This window comes from Mastigoproctus giganteus, chromosome 4 (genome assembly GCF_048544385.1).
Source record: "Mastigoproctus giganteus isolate SK-2022 chromosome 4, ASM4854438v1, whole genome shotgun sequence".
NCBI lineage: Eukaryota > Metazoa > Arthropoda > Arachnida > Uropygi > Thelyphonidae > Mastigoproctus > Mastigoproctus giganteus.
Genome location: NC_143578.1, coordinates 95849542 through 95871051, shown reverse-complemented (window position 1 = coordinate 95871051; position 21510 = coordinate 95849542). Strand labels below are relative to the sequence as shown.

Genomic DNA, 21510 nt, shown 5'->3' with positions numbered 1-21510 from the left:
ATTTGGAGTTGTCACACGATATCCAATTATTGGTTGTAGCTATTAATTTTCTTATAAATTAGTTACCATACATCTGGGGTAGATGAAGGTTTTTGCATGTTTGGTAAGTTACATTAAAGCAAAGAAGTTGACTCCAGATTACTAAATGTGTCGATTTAAGATTCCTGCTAAGTGACTTTAAACCAGATATTGGGGAATTGGAATCACTTCATCAAACCCATCCAGCACATTAAGAATTTATCACACAGTAAAGTAGTGAACTTTTGTGGTATCTAAATGACTATCAGACTTTGAAAAGCTAGTATCATTGGATCATGTTAATCAATTTTGTTTAATTTATAAAAGTAAAAAGTGTTAATTGGATTTTGAATAAGTGTGCAATTATCTGTTACTGTTTGAAGTTTACAGTGTTGTCTTCCTTAGTGGATCATGCAAACTGTTAATCTGAATAATGCTTTATATAGGATAGGGGGCACTATGAATGAGTTTTTGGAACCAAAGGGGCAGCCAAAAATGTTTGGGAACGACTGGTTTATACCAATTTTATGTAAGCCTCTTCCAGTTTCAATAATTTTGGATTCTGAAAAGAATCTAGGTGTTACTCCGTGGACTGGAAAAATTTTGCTCCTTTTTAAGTAAGTTTATCTTATACTGGTTTAATCATAAAAGGGTTAATTATGGATATTATTTTATTTTATTGTTAGCAGCCTCTGTTTTATAACAAAATCAAAATTGTCTGATGAATTTTCTGTGAAATGAAATATTTTATTTCAGGAAATTGAAAAAATTAATTAAGGATGACTATTCCCCACATGATTCTGTTTTATCAGAATCCATGACTTATTCAGTTTCCTATAAAGTGTCTGAATCAGAAGCAATTGATGGGCCTTTGGTGACAGATGGTCGGCCAGCTAATAAAGAAAAATGTGAGCAAAAAATTTGATTATTTCTGTTATATTGTATATATACTTGAATGTGTTGAATATATTTGGGTATTGGCATTAATGGCCTCAAGGAGCACACTTTTAACTGCAAGTGTATTATGTCTACAGAAGTGTGTATCCATGGGCTTAAAAACCCAGATTAACTCATGAAACTCTACATATTTAACCTGAGATCAGCTAACTATGGGGGGAGGGTGAAAAGTTTGTGTCCTAGGTGTGAAAGTGGTACTGTGTTAAAAAAAAATTCTATACTTAATGTACAGTTCTTCAAATAGTAACCCACTAAGTTTCATACAGTTTTAATAACATCTTTTTTTTAATTTTTTTTATTACAGATCCCAAAGTTAACAAAGTTCTCTGAATGAGGAGAGATGAACAAAATCGGTCACTGTATAGTCATCCAGTATTTGGAAAAAAAGGAGCTAATGCTAAAGGCAATTCATGAGGATATGGTTACAACACTTGGGGGGGGGGGAGATACTCCTTCCTATTCTGTGGTTAAGAAGTAGGTAGCAGAATTTGCTGTGGAAGACCTACAATGTTCATCACTCCAGAAGTTGTTGACAGCATGCATGATCTAGTGGTGAATGATCACCAAATTATAGTTTGGTACATTTTAAGCATCCTGGGCATCTCAATGTGTGTGCCACATAATAACAGAGGTTCTCACTATGAAAAAGCTGTCAGCACATTGTGTCTCAAAGCTGTAGACAGCAGATAAAAAATGCACAAGAGTTATCAAGTCAAGTGAACATTTGCATCAAGTTCAAGAAGATCCAGCAAATTTACTTGCAAAGTTTGTGACCATGGATGAGACCTGGGTTCATCCAGGTCTCATCATCACTTTCAACCAGAGACAAAGGTGCAATCCAAATAGTGGAAACACAGCTTTTCTTCTCTTCCAAAGAAGGCCAGGTCAGTTCCTTCTGGTGGCAAAGTGATGGCATCAGATTTTTGGGATGCTGATGGAGCGTTGCCAGTGGATTAACTTCAGAAAGCCCAGATGGTGACAGGAGCATATTATGTAGACCTTGTGATGCATTTACATGAAAACATCAAAGAGAAATGCCAAGGAAAACTCAGAAGAGGAGTTTTTCTGTGCACACACAAGCCTATTATTACCATGAGTGTAGCTTTAAAATCTTGGACCAACCTCAATATTCACCAGAACTAGAATCATTGGACTTTCACCTATTTCCTAATTTGAAAAAAATACTGAAAGCAACATCATTGTTGCAGTGGATGCCGAAGAGAAAACTTTCTTTGCAGATGGAATAAATGCATTGCAACATTGGTGGAAAAAAGTGTATTGACTCCAAGGGGGAACTATATTGAGAAGTAACATGTTACCAGGCTCCTCGTATAAGCCCTTCATACTGAGGCCATGAACTTTTCAACTCTTAGTGTACTAATATTTGAATAGTACACTTAGTGTACTAATAGTGTACTTGTACACTCTTAGTGGGCGCCTCTGTAGCCAGGTGGGAAGGAGCAGCAGTGCGTAGCACACGCTTCTTGATTAGACTGGGGTTCGAGCCCATCACCACCAAATACGGAGGATGCGGAAAGGTCAGGGAATGACCACCGCATATTCCCGGAGCAATATGGCCTTAGTTGCTAATGCTCCTAAAACCAAATAACAACAACAACACTCTTAGTGTACAAGATTAGTGAATGGAACAAAGGGGTACTCTTATGAAGAAAGGCTTAAGTTTTGCAAATTACAGTGTCTGGAGACTAGGCACCAGCGAGGTGATCTGATAGAGGTGTATAAAGCCTTGAATGGTTTGAGCATGCTCAGTGCTGATGGGATTCTTCCTCTTGCTCAGAATAATCACCTGAGAGGGCATAAATTCAAATTGAGGAAAGAAATTTGCCTTTAGCCAGCGGGTAGTTGGTTGGTGGAACAGACTTCCATCCCTTGTCGTGGAAGTTGATAGCCTAAATAAGTTTAAGGCTCGGCTGGACAGGTATTTCGAACGAACAGAGGGGTGAAGTGGAAGTGGTTTTTTTTTTTTTTTTTTTTTTGGCTGATGCTGCATAAGCTTGCTTTCTTGCATCATATGCCTCTACTAATGCTAATGCTAATTAACATTTGGCATATAAATGGTCATGCATATTGAATTCTTATTCCACTTTTTATGTTTTGTTTATTTTTGATGTTGCACATAATATTAAGTTTAATATTATGTGCAAAATCAAAAAGTTTTAAGTTTAATTAAATCATAAGTGGATGAGAAGTTTTCTGTTCAACTTCAGTTTGTTGTTGTATAACACACCGATATGTAATTTTCATAGAACTTTTGTAACTTGATCAAATAAATGTCAAAGAAATTCTGTGTAATAATATTGTTTCAAATATTAATTTGTTTGAGTAATGTAGGCTGAAGATATCTGATTTCAGTTCAGCACTAATTTTTTATAAGATTATAATGCAGCTACTAATAGATAATTTTTCTTAGAAATCTAGTTATTAGATGAAGTACATATCAAAGAAAGATTTTATAACACTGTAAATTTTTAAAAACAATTCTTTCAGTAGCATGCACTTTTTTCTTCTCTTTGCGTACTGTAAAAATTCCAAGATATATTGCTGAGTGGCTGCAGGGCAGAAGGGTTGTGATTAATGGATATTCTTCAGGTTGGTGTAAAGCCAGAAGTGGGGTCCCTCAAGGATCAGTTCATGGGCCACCATTGTTTCAGATTTTCATAAACGACATTGACAATGGGAGAGAAGGCTTGATGTTAAAATTTGCAGATAATGTAAAGATTGGTAGAGTAGTTAATGATCAATACCAATCAGGACTCCTTCAGGATGAAACAGTAGAGTAAGAAAGGGATCTGGGAGTTATAATACGGGAACATATGAAGTTTTTTGAGCAGTATAAACAGGCAACCAGGAAAAGCTCATGGTGTCATGTCATTGATTTCTTAAACATTATCCTATAGAGCAGTGGTTCCCAACCAGGTGGTTCACAAACCCCTGGGGGTTTGCATTAAAAATTCTATAATGGTGTCTGCTTAGATTTACATAGGTATATATTATTGTAAACTACAAATTATAAAGCCGACCGGGCTAGCCGGGTGGGTAAAGTGCCTGCCTGGCAACCCAAAGGTCGTGGGTTCGAATCCCGCCTTGGGCTTGGATCAAAGTACTGCAAAAACCTTGGAAGGTGCATTATGGCCACAGAAGCCGATGCGCCAACAACTACAAAAAAAAATATATATATATATTATATATAACTAATAATAAACAATAAAGTAAAATCAAATTAAATAAAATGTAAAGAATTGCCAAAGTAAGAAACCACATCTCCCACGATTCCTTATAATTAGTTTACTATCTTACAATATATATCGTGTTAAATGAATATGTTTTAGATACTAATTTTTTTTTGATTCTCAAGGACCATTGTTATATACAGATACTTCTTTAGTACTTAGTACCGTGCATGGGTTGAAGGTTGAAAAATTGAAAGAAGATACTTGTTGACATTAGACTTGAACTTCTGTTGATTGTAATTTTCAGGAAATACATATGAAGGAAGGTTCTTCCAGAAAACGGAAATTGAATGAATAAATGAGGAAGAAGAAAAGTTGGTTCTGTGTGTTTGAACTTGGTCAATAAAAGGATGTTGACTGGTTGCGGCACGTGTTTGGATTGCTTTGAAAGAGAGAGCGGAAATTATAGAAGCCAATTCAGAAGAACAGTGCCCGTGGAAGTATCTATACAAAGGTCTGTGAGACAGAGAGTGGAGAGACACTGTTAGAGATGAGACTGTTGTGCGGTAGTACAGTGGTATCATCACCGTCTGCCCCACACTGGGTGGAAAAGGCCCAGGTTTGAATCTGTCAATGATGCAAGGAATTTTAATGTGCTTTTTTCACTCTGTGGCTGAGTTAGTCAGTTTCAGACACAATAAATATATGGGTAGATGTAATCATTTATGGGTGACCCTAATATCATAATTTTTTTTTTTTTTTTTTTTTGTTGGTGATGAGACATTAATTAATTTCCCTCTTTAGAATGGAATCTAGAAGCCTGAGAGAGGTTTTGGGGGCACCGCCCCAAATGTGGGAACAATATTACATGGTAGTCCAGATTTGCGATTTCTACAGAGTCAACAACAGTTTGAAAGAAAAGTAACGCCAAGAGAAAAAGAGAAAACCAAGTTTTTTAGATGCACAAGAAGCAATATTTGTAATGTGCTTTATGCCAGGAGAGATTAGAAGTCAGGGTAATCCCCAAGGCCTTGCTTATAAATCAGAGTGTCATCGATGATAAACATAGGAGCAGAAGAATCCTTTTTGTGATATATAAGACATGACTGAGTTTTAGAAGGATTGAAATTAAGTTATCTTTGCCCCACTGGAGATCAGCATTTAAGGAAATGGTAACGGATATTTGAGAAGTTAGAGCTGTTTGAGCAGGGCAAGGTTTCTCAAACTGGAAGGTAGAATGCAATGTGCTATCATCAGCAAAACTATGGATAGGATTTCCGGTCAATGGAAGAAGGTCATTAATATACAAGAGGAAAAGAGTGGGAGAAAGAACTGAATCGTGGGGAACACCAGCATTAGTGGAGAAGTTAGAAGACAGAGAGCCATCTACCATTAACCAGTGAGCGGTCAGAGATAAAACTGGATACTCAATTACAAAAAACAGGTGGCAAACCATAGGATGGAAGCTTATTTAGAAGACCTTTATGCCAAACACAAACGAAAGCTGGCAGCAAATCCACAAATGTCCGTGCAACAACAGTGAGCAGCATCCTAATAGTTGAATGTTTAATCTCATGCATGCATCACTGCATGCACAACTCTGTATCTGTTAATTTGTCTCTAACGTCTTTATCACGTTAGAATTTTGCTCAAGAAGGGGTCCATTTAACCCTGAAAGCTACATGTCATTTATCGTTTATTATTAAAACTTTACTGGATCATACAGAATTTGTCTATTTATTGTCATATAATTTTGTTCCTATCAAGATGAACCTACATTACATTTTTAACAACTGATTTCATTATTTTTCCTGGAACAAGAGGTCAGCTTACAGGTTTAAATTGCTCACTCCGCCTTTCGATTTCCCTTTGTGAATGGGAGAAACATTTGCCATCTCGAGGGGGCCTTCACGAATCTGAGGTTGCTCTCATAATTATTGCTGAAGATTTGCTTGTCTGTTTTGCTGCTTATTTTAAATTGGCAGTGGTGGTGCTCCCATTTGTAGAAAAGATGGCAGTGGGGTGCCTGAGAGCTGCCTATTTTCTTTTTAATTTTTGGAAAATGTGTTTTTTTTTTTTTTTTTTTTTAAATTCTGCTTGAACAGTGCATAAATATTTCATCTTCTCTTTTTTATACTGCAGGTGTGCATATTTCTGCTTATTATGAATATAAATATTATTAAAAAAATACATATTATGTATATTCAACTGTTAGTTACTTCCATTTTCAGGCATATTTTGAAATTTATTTCAAATTTGGTGCCATTAATTTTGAAATAAAATTAAATGGGAAAAATTACTGAAATATCCAGGTCCAAATTACATGAAACAACTCTATAAATGAAGATGAAAGCCAGTAACAACTATGTGACCAGGAAGATGAAGCAAAAATAAAATAAAATAGATCAACCATTGTGCATCATCTAATCAGGTGGCTGTAACGCCAGCATTGTTTGCTATACTGATTTTCTTTCTCTTATTTCCTTTATTATTTTCTTTATTATTTATTTAGTTTATTCTTAAGTTACATGGTTATTAGTGTTGTTGTTGTTATTATTTGGTTTTTAGGAGCATTAGCAACTAAGGCCATATTGCTCCGGGATATGCGGTGGTCATTCCCTGACCTTTCCGCATCCTCCGTATTTGGTGGTGACAGGCTTGAACCCTGGTCTAATCAAGAAGCATGTGCTAGGCACTGCTGCTCCTTCCCACCTGGCTACGGAGGTGCCGGTTATTAGTGAGTTGAGATGATAATGTGCCACTTGTACTGCTGCCCATCTGTGGTTCAATTTACTTTGGATGTACTCTTATTTAACTGTTACTCTGTGTCAGTGATTTGGTGTTGCCTTGTGAGGGCTCTGATGTGATATAATTTAATTTAATTTAATTTAAATTAAATATAATATAATTTTTATATATAAAATAATTTTTCACTGCATGAAGATCACCATTATTAAATCTGTTGCATTGCCAAGTTGAATTAGTGTACCTATCAGATTGGTGGTACATTGATTTATTTAATGTTTGAAATGCAGTGATTCTCTAGGCAAGGTTGGTCTGGTGACCTTCCGACAAGGTGGGGCACAATAGTCGGTCTATTTTATTTTAATTTTGTTTCACCTTGTTGGTCACATTGTGATTAGTTTTCACCTCTGTTTATGGTGATATTCCAGGTAATTTTGACCTGGTACCCTAAAGGGGGCACTGCTAAATATGAATCAATTGTCATTTTTGGAAATTCTTTATTAATTGGTATTTTTATTAATTGACATTCCTTCTGCAATGCCCTTTATTTATTCAGCCCCTTGTTTGTTTCTGTGGTTGCATCATGTTAGTTTACTTTCTGTTCACCACTTAGTCCTTGAATTTATTCAAATTACCCACCTCCACAATAACAAATTATTTTTTCATCCATTTCCTTATTACTGCCTCATAGTATCCAATCAGATTGATCAGGAAAGACCACCGTTTAACAAATCCATGCTGTGACTGCAGTATAATTACATTCTTGTCTAGATGGCCTTACATTACATCTTTAACCAGTGACTCCATTGTTTTCCCTTGAACAGAAGTTAATCTAACTGGTCTGTAATTACTCATATCACATTTTGATTTCCCTTTTTGAACTAGGGATACTTTTGCACATCTGCAGTCCGTAGAACCTCTCCTAAATCCAAAGATGCTCTTATAATTATGGCTAAGGGTTGTTTACTTCCTTTGCTGTCTCCCTTAATATAATTAGATACATCCACTCTACCTCCATGATGCCTTTTTTATGTTAAACTAGAACAACTTCTATTTCACTTTCCTCTTAGTTATCACAAAATCATTTAGCTCCCTGTTATAGTTTGATAAATTTCTGGCATCCCCTTTAGTAAAGAATGCCTCATGTGTGAATGTAGATGCAGAATACCTATTAAATTTGTTAGAAACCTGAGCAGGATCATCAACAGTTAGACCATTGACATGAAGTGGACTATTGTGTTTTAACCCCTTGCTTCTGCTGTTAATATAAAAGGAAGACTTTGCTGCTTTTCTCTGAATTCTATGAGAGAGATGTCTTGTAATCTTCCATAGTTTGCTTATTTATTTATTTATCTTTTTTTTTGACTTGATTAGTTTATATCTACCATAGGATTATGTACCACCTGATGAATAATATGCATCCCATCATTTTAAAATTTTCAATGCTTTTTGAATCTACCAACTTTCCAGAATGTGGACAGAGAATCTGTTTTTTTTTTACTTGATTTGTCTGTTCTCAGTCTCACTGTCATAATCTGCCTTGGTTTGTCAGAGTTTCTCCATCTTTTGCAAAAACTTAAATTTTTCCTGTCTTTTTCTTTACACAAAAAATGATAAAAGTACATTAAAATTGGAATTTTTTTGAATTTCTGTTGTGGTAGTCTACATTGTTTCTATGTTTCAAAGTAGAAATGTGAGATAGTAGCATTATTCTCTGTTATATGCAGTACTTTTTTTTTTTTTTTTTTATTAAAACCCAAAACATGAGAGGTATTAGAACCTATAGCACTTAGTACCATGCATGGGTTGGAGGTTGAGAAGATGAAAGAAGATATTTGATGACATTAGACTTAAACTTCTGTAGACTGTAATTTTGAGGAAATACATATGTTGGATGGTGGCGGACAATTTTGATGGTGTTCAGACAATTTTGAAAAAGAGAGAGCGGGAATTATAAAAGTCAATTCAGAAAAACACTGCCCATGGAAGTATCTGTAGAAAAGGCGTGCAGCAGACACAGTACGTCTATGAGACAGAGGGTGGAGAGACTTTGTTAGAGATGAGTCATTAAACCTAATTAACTTTTCTGGAATCCGCTTCAGTAAGAATGCCTTGTGTGAATGTAGATGCAGAATACCTATTCAGTTTGTTAGCAACTTGAGCAGGATCATCAACAGTTAAGACTATTGACATGGAATGGACTAATGTGTTTTAACTCCTTCCTTCTGCTGTTAATATAAAAAAAGGTCTTTGCTGCTTTTCTCTAAATTCTATAATAGAGATACCATGTAATCTTCCTTAGTTTGCTTATTTTATTATTATTTTTTTTTTTTTGCGACTAGAGACCTAACTAAGTTTGTGACCTAACTAAGTATCTAACTTAACCTTGAGACCTAACCTAACTTTGTCACTTAACTAAGTACTGCCCTCTTCTGAATGGAATCTAGAAGCCTGAGAGAGAGAGAGAGAGAGAGAGAGAGAGAGAGAGAGGTTTTGGGGGCACTGCCCCAGATGTGGGAACAATATTCCATGGTAGTGAGGATTTGCGATTTGTACAGAGTGAACAGCTGTTTGGAAGAAAAGTAATGCCAAGAGCGAAAGCGAAAACCAAGTTTTTCGGATGCAGAGGAAGCAATATTTGTAACGTGCTTGAAGCAAATATTTATAACCAGTTACAAAAAACAGTTGGCAAACCATAAGATGGAAGCTTGTTTAGAAGACCTTTATGCCAAACATGATCGAAAACCTTTGAGATGTCAAGAGCAACTGCTTGTGTTTCACCGAACTTTTCATTGATTTTGGCCATAAATGGTTAACATAAGCCAGAATATCACCAGTGAATCGACATTGATGGAATCCATACTGGTGATCATTGATCAGATGGAAGGTTTCTAGATAGTTTAAGAGTTGGCAGTTAATTGATTTCCCCATTACTTTAGAAAGAGTAGAAGTAATTGCAATTGGACGACAATTGGATGGGAGGGAATTGTCACTCTTTTTAGGAACTGGCTGGATATAAGAAAATTTCCAAGCAGAAGGAAAAACACCTTTGGAATAAGAAAGTGAAAAAAGGTGGCAAAGAACAGGAATAAGTTCAGGAGCACAGGTTTTGAGAACAAGTAGAGAAACAACATCAGAACCTGGAGCTTTCTTAGCATCAAGATTCGTCAAAATCCTTCTCACATCCTTTTGATGCAAGACCACAGGAGGCATTGAATGGAGCATGTTGGGAATGATGGATGGGATTTTACCAATATCATTAATTCATGAGTTGGAAGAAAAATGGGATGCTAGCAGTTCAGCTTTATCCTTGGTTGAAGTGGCAATAGAATCATCTGGTTTTCACAGAGGTGGGAGCAGAGATGGGCAAAAGTTGCAGCCAATAGTTTTGGCAAGAAACCAGCAAGTTTTCCACCCTTAGCCTGTTAACAATCTAGTTTTGACTGATTAATAATTGCTTTACAATTGTTATGAGCTTTAGTGTAGGCAGAAAATGAAACTGAAGAGTTGGAAACAAGTCAATTACGATATGCAACATTCTTCTTTTGAACAGCCTTAGCACATTTATTGGAAAACCAAGGTTTAGATAAAGGACGAGATTTTAAAGTGGAGTGTGGGATAAGGGATTCCGTTCCTGCAAGAATAATTTCACTGACACGATCTGAGCAAAAGTTGACACCAGAAGTTTTGAAACAGTAATCCGACCAAGGAAAAGAAGAAAAGAAGTCTCGCAGGTCATCCCATTTTGCATTTTTGTAATGCCAAACAACACGTGGTTGGGAATAGCCATGAGATAAAGGTTCCATTGGAGAAGAGACAATCACCAAGTTGTGATCTGAAGTGCCTAAAGGACCACTCACTTCAACTGTGTACTTAGAAGGGTTGTTTGGAAGAAAAAGATCAAGTGTGTTGGCTATATGATTAGGATTGTCTGGTAAACTGGTAGGTAAATGAACAATCTGTGCAAGGTCATTTGTAATTGCAAAAGTCTCAGCATCTCAACCAGCTGGGTCGGCGTGACTAGAAACCAGAAGCCAGCTGGAGTTGTGAACATTAAAATCACCAAGGAAAATTACTCACTGTTAAGAAAGTTGGACTGAAGAAAGTCAAGTTGCAAAGAGAGAAAGTCAAAGAGTTCCAAGTGATTAGTGGAGTTGGGAGAACGGTAAAGAGAACAGATGAATTTGACACAATGAGGCAGAGAGATTTTAAGCCAGAGAAGATCAAAAAGAGGAGATTCCAAATTACCAAGTCTCTGACAGGGAATATCAGAAGAGACATATGCACATGTACCACCTTTGAGGTGAAAGGAATCATACAGTGAATAATTTGGGCACCTGAGATGAGTAGTAGTTGAATCAACCGATAACTGAGATTCTGTCAGAAAAAGTACATGGGGTTTGGCAGACTGTAAGTGGAAATGGACATCATTGAGATTAGAACTGAGACCACATATTTTTGTGAAATGAACTAAGAAGTGTTTGGGAGGTTTAGATATTTTCACAGATAAGTTTGCTCTATTAGTTTGACAATTCATGGTGTATTCAATAGTAAGAAAAAGTGTGGTTGGGGTCATGCTGTATGAAATTATGAAATATTTGGATATGGCATACACGTGGTAAGGATATACCCAGATCCTTGACAGCATGTGGCCTGGACAATGCCCCCCGCATACAGACTACTCAGGCTCCCTCCAGTCACTATCTGGCATAGTAGAGGTAGCAAGATTATACACTAGCTGATCCGGGAGCCTCCTAGAGAGTTACTAATAGGTTCAGTCTGGTCTTGCTTTCTTGCATCATGTGCCACTACTACTACTACTAAGTAGCGGCCGGCCTGTGAATACTGTTTTACAGCTGTACCTTTGAAATGTAAGGAAGTTTGGATCTCACCATGGTAATCATTGTGACCTAAAAAGACATCAATCACACTGCATGTTTGAAGAGATGGGGAAGGGTTGGGCAGAACTTAGCTCTGGAGACTAAACATGGGTTCCACCACTTGAAGCCTCCAGTAAGCAAAGCGGTGGTATTGCACTGGTTGATGAGTCATCTACTACCTAGTATTGCCTGGTAACACAGAGGGATGGCGTTCCTCCATGTGATGTGGGTGCCACACCTGAATCCCTGCTTACGTTGGGTCATACCTTGGTGGTGACCCACAGTGTGCATGCACATGAGGGTTATACCCAGTATTACTAATATTCTCACCATCGTGAAGGTGCAAGCAGAGGATCTGGCTGTCACAGGCCATCTGGACTTCTCCGAATATCAGTTCCATTAGCATTTTAGACTCACAGGTAGGAAGCCTGTCTGGCATATCTGAGAGAATGTCTGCAACAGGCTCAATGACCTTGTTTAGTACTAGCACTTGTTTAGTGTGAAGATTATTGACAGTGTCTTTCACTAAGATGCCAGAGAAATGCCAATAAAATTTCAGAGGATATATGCAAAGTTTTATACAGATTGTAAAATTATGGAAAAATTAACATTGTTAATCGTAATCAGCCTTCGCCTGCCTAACCTCCTTTGTAACTTGGTTTCAGATCAACTTATATCTATCATAGGCTTCTGTGTTGTGTTAATTTATATGTATCCCATGCATTTTTCTTCTCTGCCATGTGTCTCATTAGTTCATCTGACATCCATTTAGGCCTAAACCTTGAAAAATATTTCTTAGTTGGTATGTAAAGCCTAGTAGAAGGCGCCTCCGTAGCAGGGTGGGTAGGAGCAGCAGTGCGTAGCACACGCTTCTTGATTAGACTGGGGTTCGAGCCCGTGACCACCAAATACGGAGGATGCGGATAGGTTAGAGAATGACCACCGCACATCCCCGGAGCAATATGGCCTTAGTTGCTAATGCTCCTGAAAAAAAAAAACCAACCCAAACAAGCCTAGTAGCTTCCAAGATAAGTTCTTTGAATGCTTCCCATTTTGAATTTTCTGTTGGTAACATTATCAGTTGGTCCCACTGTATAGAATTTAAATACTGTTTCAGACCATCGTAGTCGCCTTTACGAAAGCAATAACCCTTCCCTTTACCCCTGATGGTAGTTACCTCTTTGTGTAAATCCCACTTGAACACACTGTGATTACTGCCACCTAGTGGTTTCTTTATCTGCAGATTCTTAATGCATAAAGAATCACTACTGATAATCAAATAAAGAGTATTACTCCCTCTAGTTGCTTCCCAAACATGCTGATGTAGAAAACAATCATCCAATAAATCCATAAAAGCCTTGCTAGTGTGTGAGTGACCAACCCACAATTTCCAGTCAATATCTTCGAAATTAAACTCCCCCATTATAAGACTCTCTGATTTACTGGCCCACTCTATTTCCCTGTACAGTTTCTTATTATACTCATCAGAGTCATTAGGCCTATAGCACACTCCTACTCTCAATTTTGATCTCCTAATGTTTATGTCACACCAAACTGACTCGACACTGCACTGTCCAGCGATGTCGACTGGCTGCACTTCCTTGGATTTTATGTGTTTCTTAACTAAGAGCATAACCCCTCCTTGCTTCCTATCCTGTCTGTCCTTTCTGTAGATGTTATACTCCCCAAATTCCAGTTGTGCATTCCTTATATCTGTGTGACACCACGTCTCTGATATCCCAACAATATCTGCCTTTGATGCTTTGAGCAATACCTCAAATTTATTTACCAAACTCCTAGCATTGGTGTACATGCAAGTATACATTCACCTGTTCCTATTCTTAGTTACCCTAACACAACCCATATGTTTACTTGTACCGCAATGACTCCCAGCAGTCTCTGAAATATCCTGAATCTTGTTTTCCAGGCTTCTGCTCATTCCAATAGAAGCAGTGCAAGAATCACTTTCACCTCTGCCAGTGGCTACTGTTAATCCATTAGTCCTTGTATTCCCCCCAAGCTAGCAGTTTTCCGACCCACCTAACACTGCCTCGGTAGCTTCAGCAAATATTATTGCACTCCTTCTATTTAAGTGTATCCCATCCATGTAGAAGCAGTCTCTCCTGTTAATTACAGACCGATTGTTGAAGTTAAACAAAAGGAAGGCGCCTGGGGTGGAAGGAATCTATCCAGTTATATTAAAGGTGGCAGCAAAGGAAGTAAGCAAACCCTTAGCCATAATTATGAGAGCTTCCTTGGACTCAGGGGAGGTCCCCATGGACTGGAGGTGTGCAAATGTATCACCAATTCACAAAGGGGGTTCAAAAGGTGACACAAGTAACTATAGACCTGTTAGTTTAACTTGTGTTCCGGGGAAAATAAAGAATTCATTGGTTAAAGAAGCATTGCAAGATCAGCTAGACAAGAGTGCAGTAATTAAGACACAGCATGGGTTTGTTAAAGGGAGGTCTTGTCTAACCAATTTTATTGGATACTATGATGTGGTCACAAAGGAACTGAATGTCAAAAATAATTTTGATATCATATACTTGGATTTCAGGAAAGCTTTTGATACTGTTGCACATAGAAGATTGCTGTACAAATTGGAGAGGTATTGCATTAAAGGTAAGTTGCTACAATGGATAAAGGGATGATTGAGTGGGAGATGACAGAGAATGGTAATCAATGGACATTGCTCTTCATGGACAAATGTTATTAGTTCCCCAGGGTTCAGTGCTGTTTGTGTTGTTGTGTGTATTCATCAATGGCGGTATATCAGGATTAGTGTCCAAGTTTGCAGATGATACAAAGGTTGGCATGGTTGTTGATGACAGTAAAGACAAGTATGCTACTCCAACTGGATCTAGATATGTTGGGCAAATGGGCTGAGAAGTGGTAACTGAAGTTTAACGTTGAGAAATGCAAAGTACTGCATATGGGTAGCAATAACCCAAGAGAAATGTATGAACTCTGTGGTACTATACTCGGGGAAGTGGAAAGTGAAAAGGGTAACAGATGAACGGCATTCCTCCATGTGATGTGGGTGCCACACCTCAATCCCTTCTTACATTGGGTCACACCTGGGTAGTGACCCAATATTTGACTGCACAATTACCTGGGGGTAATTGTGCAGTCAAATATGAAGTTTGTTGAGCAGTGCAGATGGGCAACCAGGGCAGGTCATGGAGTCTTGTGAATGATATATAGGAATTTTGCTAGCAGGGACAGGGAGGTGATTATCCCATTGTAAAAGGAAATGATCAGGCCCAACTAGAATACTGTGTACAGGTCCGGAGGCCTCATTTTAGGAAGAATGTAGAGTTGCTAGAACGAGTACAAAGAAGAGCAACCAGATTGGTGAGGGGAACAAATGGGTGCTCTTACCAAGAAACATTTAAGTTCTGCAATTTGCAGCACCTGGAGAGTAGGCCTTATACACCCTTATACACCTCAATCAGATCACCTCGCAGGTGCTGCGAGGTGATCTGATTGAGGTGTATAAGGCCTGGAATGGGTTGAGCAAGCTGAATGCTGATGGGATTCTTCCTCTTATTCAGACTAAGCACCTGAGGGGGCATAGATTCAAATTGAGGTAAGACAGTTGTAGAATAGATTTGCAGAAATTTGCCTTTAGCCGGTGCGTAGTTGATTGGTTGAACAAACTTCCATCTGTCATTGTGGAAGTTTATAGCCTAAATAAATATAAGGCTGTGCTGGACAAGCATTTGGAACGAATGGAGGGTTTTTTTTTCCTTTTTTTTTGGCGATGCTGCATAAGCTTACTTTCTTCCATCGTATGCCTCTACTAATGCTAATGATCGAACAAGCAAACACATGGGATGTGTTTCATGCTCTCACAGACATACTCTCAGGTATGATAAGCTGGGCTTCTTGCATAGGAATCTAAAAGGCAATGGAACTGATATTCAAGTGAGACTCGAGTCAAGTGGACTGAATTTTGGTGCTGCACCTTCGCGATTGTTGGAATGTTAGAAACTGTGTATATATATATATATATACTCATGTTCAAGTTCTGAAATATGGCACCTAGTATACTGAAGGTGACACTCAGGTGCAGACCAATGTAAATAGATATTGAGGTTAGCATCCACACCACATGGAGGTATGTCATCCCCTCTGTCTTTCCAGGCAGTACTAGCTAGTAGATGACTCCCATTAATCACTTGAAGTGGTGGAACCCATGTTTAGTCTCAAGAGCAAAGCTGTCACCCCCCACCATGCAGTATTATTGATGTCTTCTGAGGTTATGATAGACATCGTGGCAAGATTCAATGGTGTTTGTAGGCCATCATTAGTCTGCTGGACTGAACCTATTGCTAACTCTCTAGGCGGCTTCTTGATCAGATAGTGTATAATCTTGCCGCCTCTACTCTGCTAGATAGTGACTGGAGGGAGTCCAAATAATATTGTCAAGGCCATATTATATTATGTCAGCGTGCTGGGTATATTCTTGCCATTTGTATTACATAACCAAATATTGCATTACTTCATTGAAATATTTTATTACTTCATGTTGCTCAAACTTTTATTTGCTACTTTTATACATAATAAATAGTCAAACTAATACAACAAAAAATTTTACATCTTCAAAAAAAATGTAAATCTGCCAAACACTTCCTCTTTCATTTCATAAATATATGTGGTCTCAGTTATGTCCATTTCCACTTACAGTCTTCCAAACCCCACATACTTTTACTGACATAATTAAAATTATTGGTTGATTAAGCCACTGCTTATCTCTGTTATCCTAATTATTTGCTGAAAAATCCTGTTTACTTCAGAGGTGGTACTTGTGTAATGTTCCCTGTTAGAAACTCAGTAATTTAAATCTTCTTTGGCTTAAAATCTCTGTACTCTATTCTACCAAATTCATCTGTTGCCTCTAATGTTCTCCCAACTCCACTAATCACTTGGACCTCTTTCAGTTCCTCTCTTTGAAATTTAACTTTCCCCAGTCCAACTTACCCAATGGTAGGGTAATTTTCCTTGGTAATAATATGTTTACAACTCCATTTTCTATTCACGTGGACCCAGCTGGTTGAAGTGCTGAGGCTTTTTGCAGTTGACAATGACCTTGCACAGATTGTTCATTTACCTCTCAGAATGCCAGACAATCCTAGCCACGCAGCGAGCACTCTTGATCTCCTTCTCACAAACAACCCTTCTAAGTACACAGTCAATGTGAGTAGTAATTTAGGCAACTTAAAGTACAACTCGGTGATGGTTTCTTTTCGAGTGGAGCCTTTCTCTCATGGCCACATATCAGTGTCCCCATATTTTCCATGTCATCTTCTTGCAATGTCTTGTACATGTATTCTATTAAGTAGATAGGCTGAAATTCATTGAGCTTATAAAACTCAAAAAACAAGTGCTCTTTATGTTCATGTGATAGTTATTTACAATGGGACTTTTTTTTTTTCTTTCTTTCTTTCTTTTTTTTTTATTTCTTTTCTTTTTCTTTCTTTCTTTTTTTTTTTTTTTTTTTTATGAAAACCCCAAACACGAGAGGTATTAGAACCTATAGTACTTAGTACCATGCTTGGGTTGGAGGTTGAGAAGAAGAAACAAGATATTTGTTGACATTAGACTTGAACTATTGTAGACTGTAATTTTCAGGAAACACGTGCAAATGAAGGTTGTCCCAGAAAATGGCAGTTGAATGAATAAACGAGGAAGATGAAAAGTTGGTTCTCAGAGTTTGAAGTTGGACAGTAAATGGATGATGGCTGGTGGCAGCACATGTTCGGACTGTTTTAAAGAGAGAGAGAGAGAGAGAGAGAGAGAGAGAGAGAGAGAGAGAGAGTGGGAATTATAGAAGCCAATTCAGTAGAACAGTGCCCATGGAAGTATCTGTAGAAAAGACATGCAGCACAAACAGTACATCTATGAGACAGCTAGTGGAGAGACTCTGTTAGAGATGTCATTAATTAACCTAACTGCTCTCTTCTGAAATGGAACCTAGAAGCCTGAGATTAGTTTTGGGGGCCCTGCCCCAGATCTGTGAACAATATTCCATAGTAGGGCGGATTTGCGATTTATACAGAGTGAACAGCTGTTTGGAAGAAAAGTCATTCCTGGAGCGAAAAAGAAAACCAAGTTTTTTAGATAAAGAGGAAGCAATTTGTAATGTGCTTGTGCCAGGAGAGATTAGAAGTCTGGGTAATCCACAAAAGAGATCTATCAACTTGCCTAGAAATTGGAGTGTCATCAAAGATAAGCATAGGAGCAGAAGAATTCTTTTTTCGAGATATAAGACAGGACCGAGTTTTAGAAGGATTGAAATCAACGAAGTTGTCTTTGCCCCACTGGAGAATTACCTGGATGTCGGCATTTAAGGAATTGATTGTGCATATTTGAGAAGTTGAAGCTGATTGAGCAGGGCAAGGTTTCTCAAACTAGGAAGTGGAATGGAATGTGCTATCATCAGCAAAACTATGGATAGGATTTCCGATCAATGAAAGAAGGTCATTAATATCCAAGAGGAAAAGAGTGGGGGAAAGAACTGAACTTTGGGAGACACCATTAGTGGAGAAGTTAGAAGACAGAGAGCCATCTGCCATCACCCTCAATGAGTGATCAAAGAGAAAACCAGATAACAAATTACAAAAAACAGTTGGCAAAGCATAAGATGGAAGCTTGTTTAGAAGACCTTTATGCCAAATACGATCAAAAGCCTTGGAGATGTCAAGAGCAACTGCTTGTGTTTCACCGAACTTTTCCATTGAATTTGTTCATAAATGGGTAACATAAGCCAGAATATCACCATTGGATCGACACTGATGGAATCCATACTGGCGAACATTGATCAGATGGAAGGTTTCTAGGTAGTTTAAGAGTTGGCGGTTAATTTATTTCTCCCATTACTTTAGAAAGAGTAGAAGTAATTGCATTGTAATGATAATTGGATGGGAGGGGTTTGTCACCCTTTTTAGGAACTGAGCGGATATGAGCAAATTTCCAAACAGAAGGAAAAACACCTTTGGAATAAGAAAGTGAAAAAAGGTTGCAGAGATCAGGAGTAAGTTCAGGAGCACAGGTTTTGAGAATAAGTGAAGAAATACCATCAGGACCTGGAGCTTTCTTAGCATCAAGATTCGTCAAAATCCTTCTGACATCCTTTTGATGGAAGACCACAGGAGGCATTGAATGGAGTGTGTTGGGAATGGTGGGTGGTGTTTTATCAAGATCATTGATACACGAGTTGGAAGAAAAATGGGGTGCTAGCAGGTCAGCTTTATCCTTGGCCGAAGTCACAACAGAACCATCTGGTTTTGAAGAGGTGGGAGCAGAGATGGGCAAAAGTTATGGCCAATAGCTTTGGCAAGAGACGAGAATTCTCAGCTACCATTAGGGCAAGAAGCAAGTTTTCTACTCTTAGCCTGTTCGAAATCTAGTTTGGACTGATTAATAACTGCTTTACAATTGTTGTGAGCTTTGGTGTAGGCAGAAAATGAAACTGAAGAATTGGAACCAAGCCAATTACGATATGCAACATTCTTCTTTTGAACAGCCTTAGCACATTTATTGGAAAACCAAGGTTTAGATAAAGGACAAGATTTTAAAGTGGAATGTGGAATAAAGGATTTCATTCCTACAAGAATAATTTCACTGACACGATCTGAGCAAACGTTGACATCAGAAATTTTGAAACAGTAATCTGACCAAGGGAAAGAAGAAAAGAAATCTCGCAGGTCATCCGATTTTGTATTCTTGTAATGCCAAACAATACTAGTTGGGAATAGCCATGAGATAAAGGCTCCATTGGAGAAGAGACAATTACCAAGTTGTAATCTGATTGCCTAAAGGACCACTCACTTCGACCGTGTACTTAGAAGGGTTGTTTATGAGAAAAAGATCAAGCGTGTTGGTGTATTGTTAGGATTGTCTGGTATTCTTGTAGGTAAATGAACAATCTGTGCAAGGTCATTAGTAATTGTAAAAGCCTCAGAATCTTGACCAGCTGGGTCGGCGTGACTAGAAAATAGAAGCCAGCTGGAGTTGTGAACATTAAAATCACCAAGAAAAATTACCTCACTGTTAGGAAAGTTGGACTGGAGAAAGTCAAGTTGCAAAGAGAGGAAAGGCAAAGAGCTCAGTGATTAGTGTAGTTGGGAGAACTCTAGAGACAACAGATAAATTTGAAACAATGAGGCAGAGAGATTTTAAGCCAGAAAAGATCGAAAAGAGGAGATTCCAAATTTCCAAGTCTCTGACAGGGAATATCAGAACAGACATATGCACATGTACCACCTTTGAGGTGAAAGGAATCATACAGTGAATAATTTGGGCAACTGAGATGAGCAGTAGTTGAATCCACCAATAACTGAGATTCTGTCAAAGAAAGTACATGGGGTTTGGCAGACTGTAAGTGGAAATGGACATCGTTGAGATTAGAATTGAGACCACATATATTTGTAAAATGAACTAGGAAGTGTTTGGGAGGTTTAGATCTTTTCGCAGATAAGCTTACTCTATTAGTTTGACAATTCATAGTGTACTCAATGCTAAGTAAAAGTGGGGGGGGGGACATGCGGTGAAGTGATGAAATTTTTGGATATGGCATACACATGGTAAGAATATACCCAGTCCTTGACATAATGTGGCCTTGACAATGCCCCCCCCCCATATACATACTGCTCAGACTCCCTCCATTCACTATCTGGCAGAGTAGAAGTAGCAAGATTATACACTAGCTGATCCAGAAGCCTACTGAAGAGTTAGCGATAGGTTCGGTCCAGTGTATTAGCATTAGCATTGTTAGTAGAGGCATATGATGCAAGAAAGCAAGTTTATGCAACATCAGCCAAAAAAAAAAAAAAAAAAAAAAACCCTTAAATAAATTTAGGCTATCAACTTCCACAACAACGGATGGAAGTCTGTTCCACCAACCAACCACCCGTGTACTAACTAGTGGCTTGCCTGCGAACACCATTTTAGAGTTGTACCCTCGAAAGTACGGAAGATTGGATCTCGCCATGATGTCCATCATAACCTCAAAAGTCATCAGTCATACTGCACAATGGAAGAGATGGGGAAGTGTTGACCGGAACTTAGCTCTGGAGACTAAACATGGGTTCCACCAATTCAAGACTCCAATAAGCAAAATGGTGGTATTGCACTGGTTGATGGGAGTCTTCTACCACCTTGTATTGCCTGGTAACACAGAGGGGCCACATTCCTCCTTGCACCTTGACCCCTGCTTACGTTGGTTCACACCTGGATGGTCACCCACAGTGTTCTTGTGCATGGGGGTTATACCCAGGATTACTATCAGTCCCACCATTGTGAAGGTGCAAGCAGAGGATTTGGCTGTCACAGACCATCCGGACTTTGCTGAAATTGGGTCCAATTTCTTGAGTGACACCCGAATATCAGTTCCATCAGCGTTTTAGAGTCCCAGGTAGCAAGTACAGCTTGTCTGGCTTATCTGAGAGAATGTCTAGGACAACCTCAAGGACCAAAGACATTACTCAAGGACATTACTTGCAGTTGCAAGTAATGTTCTTGAGTAATGTTTTTTCGGTGGCTCCTTAACCTTCCTGTTTTTCCCTATAGAAGTTTTGTAAAGCTGTCCTGATTGCTATGCAAGTTGACAGGTTTTATGAACTCTTCACTCTGTCTCTGCTTCCTTGCCATCCATTTTTGCATATTACGTGGTAAATGCAAATCCCAAAGAAACTTAAAACAAAACTGAAAAA

The 21510-nt window shown here is 38.3% G+C and overlaps 1 protein-coding gene across 4 annotated transcripts in view; it reads left to right on the top strand.

Annotated features, from left to right (window-relative positions):
- Positions 1–21510, top strand: part of LOC150086925 (receptor-type tyrosine-protein phosphatase S-like) — a 1004071-nt gene that overhangs the window by 626393 nt on the left and 356168 nt on the right. For all 4 annotated transcript variants that reach the window (XM_090372826.1, XM_090372825.1, XM_090372828.1 and 1 more), the window contains one exon: positions 775–926. In XM_090372826.1, the coding sequence (XP_090228952.1) occupies positions 775–926 (152 nt within the window). The remainder of the gene's footprint in view (positions 1–774; positions 927–21510) is intronic.